Below are 5,398 nucleotides of genomic sequence, written 5' to 3'. Positions count from 1 at the left end.
CCCTTGCTGAGATGCCTCACTGAGATGCTGAGTGGCAGCTCTCATGGGGCGCTGGGCCATCTGGAGGTTCATCTGAGGTCTCCTGGGACAGGAGCTGCCACCCTGCCCTGCATCTCCCTCAACACTCTGGGGAGCACCCCTGGGGTCTGACCCTTCCGCATAGGATTTCAGGAGCCCACCCATCACTCTGGGGGGGGGTGTCTGTGCTGCCTTACGTGATGGGGCTGGAAGGGACGGTCACAAGTACAACTGCAGATCTTTACTTTCCAGCGCTGGCTGGACCTCTGCTGAACACGTGAAGTGCTGTGGAAAAGAGCACAGGCAAGGCAAGGTGGGCGCAGGAAGAAAGGAAAGGGCTGGAGGAGTATTTCAAATACTTTATTTAAAAAAAAATTCCCAGTTAAAAACACAACGGCCATGCCCTTCTGTGGATGAGAGGCACAGCCGGTGCCCCGTGCCCTGGCTGGCCCTCGGCACTGCTCCCTGGGTGGCCAGCTCAGAGGCCGTGCTCCTGCCAGGAAGGTAATGTGGTGCTGGGCTCCAGCTGGGGAGGGTTCACAGCTCTGAGCAGCCCCTCTCTTAAACAAACATTTAAAACCAGTTGTGAGAATAAACTCTTGTGGTGTTAAAAAAGGAAAGAGAAAGGAGCAAGGGAAGCTCTGCCAGCACTGGAAGGCTGTGGCTGGAGGGCCCACACTCCTGCCTGGGGAGAGCCATGGTGCTCGTCGTACGCAGCAGCTTTTCTTCTTTAAAGAGAAAAAAATCAACCAACCAACATTAATTTCTTCCAAATTTCCCCCGCAGCTACAAATTTCACCAGCTGCTAACATAAACACGCCGTCTTCCCCACGGGAAATGCTCTTGCGGAAACCTGAGCCTTCCTTCTCCGCTAAACAACATGCTTCAGATTCCCTGCAAATAAAAGGAGGCAGAAAAGGATATTTCCACTGATATTTAGCCTGGCAGAGTGGCCTGGCCAGGGGCAGGGGTGCCACCCCTACACGTGATGGATCGGGCAGCGATACAGGAATCTCAGCCTCAGCGCAGACCCCGGTCCCTGCTGGTCCCTTGCTCTCTTTGCAGAGGCTGCTGCCCTCCTCCGAGCCAGACTTGGGGAACTACCAAAGGGAGACCCTGCCACCGCTTCCGCTATGCATTTCTCCTGCAGGCTGATCACTGGTTCAGGATTCATGGGCCAGCACCGGAGGGACACATGCTCACTCCCTGCTGCCTTGTCCTTCCTCTGGGCTGGATGCGCTGCCAGGAGTGCGAAGCATAGATCCCTCCCTTCCAGCTCTGGAGCAATGCTGTTCCTCCTCCCCTCCTGGACAGGTCAGGGGGGATGTCCCCTCCCTAGGATTGGCCTGTGCTTGGGAATGGACACCCCAGGGCATCCATGGCCATCGCATCTCCCACCCATCTCCTCCTACTCTGCTTCTAACACCAACACATCACAACATGCACAGAGAGCGAAAAGGGCTGCTGAGCCCTGTCTTGCTGCCCCCAGCTCCTCCTGGGGACAGGGACAAGACAGATGGGCAAGGGCATCAAATGAGGCTGGCAGGAGCCGGCAGGGCTCACCCACCCGCCTGCCCTGGACTCCAACAGCTTTCAGTCTCCTGCCTGGCTAGAGGACTGTCCCAGCTCCTGAGGAAATGCATAGAGATCAGGTGGGGAACCATCCTTCCTTTGCCCTCAGGCAAGCCCCAGCCCCGCACACAGCTCTGAGAAGAGCAAGGCAGCTCTGGCTCTGCCCCAAGGGCCGATGGAGGGATGCCAGTGCTGTGGGAGCCAGCCCCAGGGATGCTACACACGCTCCTGCAGGATCTCTTGGTAGGCCTGAAATAAAAAAAGAGTAGCTGGGGCTTTGCGGGACCCCGAGCAAAGCACTTGGCAGCTGACCCTCAATTCTGGAGCAGCTAAGTGTGCTGAAGAGAGCCTGCAGGCTGGGCTGGCAGTCCCTGTCCTCTCCCTGCCGCCTGCCCATCCACAATTTCCCTTTAGACATGGTGGTTCACATCCTAAGCAGATGATAAAGGCTTTTCCTGTGTGCTGGGGGACTGGATACTCCGCACCCGCACTAACTGCCCTGCATGGCAGCTGGGGCTGGGGTTGCTGGAGCAGGAGGGAATGGAAAGCCCAGCAGCTGCCACCACAGCCAAGCAGGCAGCAAAGTAACGCTGGGAGTCAACAGTTAAAAGCAGGAGCCACAGCTCTGCTGCTGTCAGTCTGTCCACACTCTGCCCTGCGTCCGGCAGGCCTGTTCCCCCAGCGTTGGCAGTGCCACATCCCCTTGTGCAGCCCAGGGTAGGTAGGCAATTCTGCCTTACTCCATCCATCACTGTTTCACTGCCGAGGGAGACGGACCCTCCTTGCCTGATTCGCTCCTGCTGCCTCTGGCACTGCCACTGCAAGCGCAGTGGAAAACTCACTGCAGGGAAAACCAGTCCTGGAAAGCACTGGGCTCTTGGACCAGCCTCTCTGTGGTGGCTGGGAAGGGAGGAACGGGGTTTCTCCGCTCTCCCCTCTGCCACAGGCACGAGTTTTCCTCTCAGTGGGTGGCATGACAGAGGGAATCCCACTGTCGAGCACCCAAGATTCCTGCTCCGTTTCAGCCACACGTGACGCTGGCTGGGAAGCCTTTGGGTGCTCACCCACAGGTCTGGATCTGCATGGCAGGCATCCCAGCCACCGCAGAGGAAAACGCAGCACGGCCTGGGACTAGTTGAGCACTGAGCGCAGGGCTGACCAAGCTTGGGGTCTCAGACCCCATCCCAAACAGACAAGCAGCCCGTCTAGGGCACAGGCCATGCTCATGCCAGCTGTTCCCCAAGCACACATCTGGCTCCTTTGAGAGGTGCTATCAGGAAAGACAAAAATGTCTGGGATCCTCCTGTCTCCCTTCTTCCCCTACAAATCCATGGCTACTAAATCCACTTCCTTCTACAAGCACGGATGCCTTCCTAGGTACGAAACACACATTCCCACCAGATCCAGCACTTGCAGTGGCTGTGGCATTGCAGCTCCTTCAGGAATGCACTCAGTTCCCAGGGGAAGTGGCTGTGAGCCGAGCTGGAAGTGTCACTCGAGGGTGCGGGGGTGCCATCCAGGCAGAGCACAGCCCACAGTGCCTTGCTCGCTCTTCCCCTCCCTGCTCCCAATGCTCAAGGGCCCTGGTCCTTCTCCTAAGTCTGATGTTGAGGAAGGGACACTGAGGAGGGCATGAATTTCCAAGCCTTCCTGCTCCTAAGACTGTCTGATGAGGTCTGACAGCAGAAGAGAGGTGTTCTAGTTAAGCTCCAATTGCCTTGGGAGCCTGTAAGTCAAGCATCTGTAGGGAACAGGGTTTATAACTGCCTCATGCCCCAGGTAGCACTTTGACAGATGATAGTAAAGAGAACGACTGGTCTTTTGTGACATGACAAAGAAAGAAACAAAAATCATCATGCACAGGAGAGAAAAGGAGTGGGGGAGCTGAACGTAACAAAGCGTAGCAGTTGTGATCAGATGGTGGACTGAGTGTTCCCGAAGAAGTGTTTCAACAGATCCATACTGAAGTCACCCATCTCCAAAGGACAGGCACAGACCAGTCCTGCAGGTTTGCACCTACTCCCAGGCAGTGGTCCCTCACACAGGCTTGGGGACAACTGTCTGAACATGATCCAGGTGAGGCTGGTAGTGTGCCATGTTACAAGCCCACTTCAGCAAGCATGGAGTCTAACCACTTGCCTTTTATTCATCTCTCTGTAAGACACTAGAAGACATGGCTGTTTTCTGAGTTGCTTCCACTGAGTTGGAGCACCTGTGCTCTCTTGGGAACTTTGCTCCAGGGCAAAGCACTGCCTCAGAGAAGAGACTTGTGCCAGGGCAGACTGTGTGCCACAGATATTTTTGCGTTGCAGGGTTCACTCTCTAACTGACAAGCTCCAACCAAACTTGCATGCAGGAGGAGGATGTGAGCTTACGGCATAAACATGCAGAACTTGGACTTTTGATGAAACAAATGGTGATTTAAACCAAACAGGCAGAGGAAGGTAAAATACTCTATGTCAGGCTTGTAATGGGTGATGAGCGTACACTTGGGAAGTGGTAGCTCACCAAACTGTGGTAACGGGACTGTCAGCAACTGGGAAGCATGTCTAGGAGTCAAAACTGAGCTGGGGACTGGAGAGGCTGGGGAAAAACTAGGCTGGGGAACTGAAAAGCTAGCTGTGGTGCAGGGGAAGGGCTAAATATGCAAGCTCTCCTCTCCTGAACTCAGACACTGTGGTACAAAAGGGAATGAACACCATGCATCTGAAGCAGCTGGAACATATCCCCTTGAAAACATCAGCTTCTCATTCAGCCCTACACAGCCTCCAGGCCCTCCTGCATCTAAACGTTAATCCCCAGCTCCAGGCAGGCCACTAAGAGATTTCTCTCTTATTTACAGGGTAATCCCAGCCATGGTACCTTCCCTGCATCTAGGCTGAGACCTGGGCTCACAGCCCCAGCTTTTTCTATCTAGCTGTGATTAGCTGCCCTCCTCTGTAAGAAGCCTCTGTGTGGGCACATGTGCCTGAGGCTGACGACACCCACAACCACGTCCAGAAAGCGTTTCATCTCATCGAATGAATCATAGAATCACGGAACAGTTTGGGTTGGGAGGGACCTTCCCAGACCGTCTAGTCCAACCCTCCTGCCATGGGCAGGGACATCTTTCAGTAGATGAAGTGCTCAAAGCTCCATCCCACCCGACCTTGAACACTTCCAGGGATGGGGCATCCACAGCTTCTCTGGGCAACCTGCTTCAGTGTCTCACCACCCTCATCGAAAAACATTTCTTCCTTATGTCCAGCCTAAACCTACCCTCATTCAGTTTAAAACCATTGCTCCTTGTCCTGTCACTACAGGCCCTGGTAAAAAACATTTGCCGCCATCTTTTTTATAAGCCCCCTTTAACTACTGATAGGCTGCAGTAAGGTCTTCCCGAAGCCTTCTCTTCTCTAGGCTGAACAACCCCAACTCTCTCAGCCTTTCTTCCTAGCAGAGGGGTTCCAGCCCTCGGACCATTTCTGTGACCTCCTCTGGACCCACTCCAACAAGTCCATGTCCTCCTTGTGCTGGGAACCTCAGAGCTGGACGCAGTGCTCCAGGGGGGCTCTCACCAGAGCAGAGTAGAGCGGCAGAATCCCCTCTCTCGACCTGCTGGCCACACTGCTGGTGATGCACCCAGGATACAATTGGCTTTCTGGGTTGCGAGCGCACACTGCCGGCTCATGTCCAGTTTTTCATCCACCAGCATCCCCAAGTCCTTCTCTGCAGGGCTGCCCTCAATCCCTTCATTCCCCAGCCTGTATTGATACTGGGGGGTTGCCCTGCCCCCCCCAGGTGCAGGACCATGCACCTGGCCTTGTTG

General features: G+C 55.0%; 1 protein-coding gene across 1 annotated transcript in view; it reads right to left on the bottom strand.

The window, feature by feature from the left end:
• Window positions 1–390: 390 nt before the first annotated feature.
• The window catches only part of HDAC8 (histone deacetylase 8), a 42,291-nt gene continuing 37,283 nt past the window's right edge, over window positions 391–5,398 (bottom strand). The window contains exon 10 of the mRNA XM_009331997.1: window positions 391–912. Within this exon, the coding sequence (XP_009330272.1) occupies window positions 890–912 (23 nt within the window). The 3' untranslated portion in view covers window positions 391–889. The remainder of the gene's footprint in view (window positions 913–5,398) is intronic.

This window comes from Pygoscelis adeliae, unplaced genomic scaffold, assembly GCF_000699105.1.
Source record: "Pygoscelis adeliae isolate BGI_AS28 unplaced genomic scaffold, ASM69910v1 Scaffold339, whole genome shotgun sequence".
Classification (NCBI taxonomy): domain Eukaryota; kingdom Metazoa; phylum Chordata; class Aves; order Sphenisciformes; family Spheniscidae; genus Pygoscelis; species Pygoscelis adeliae.
This window is presented reverse-complemented; position numbering and strand designations above follow the sequence as displayed.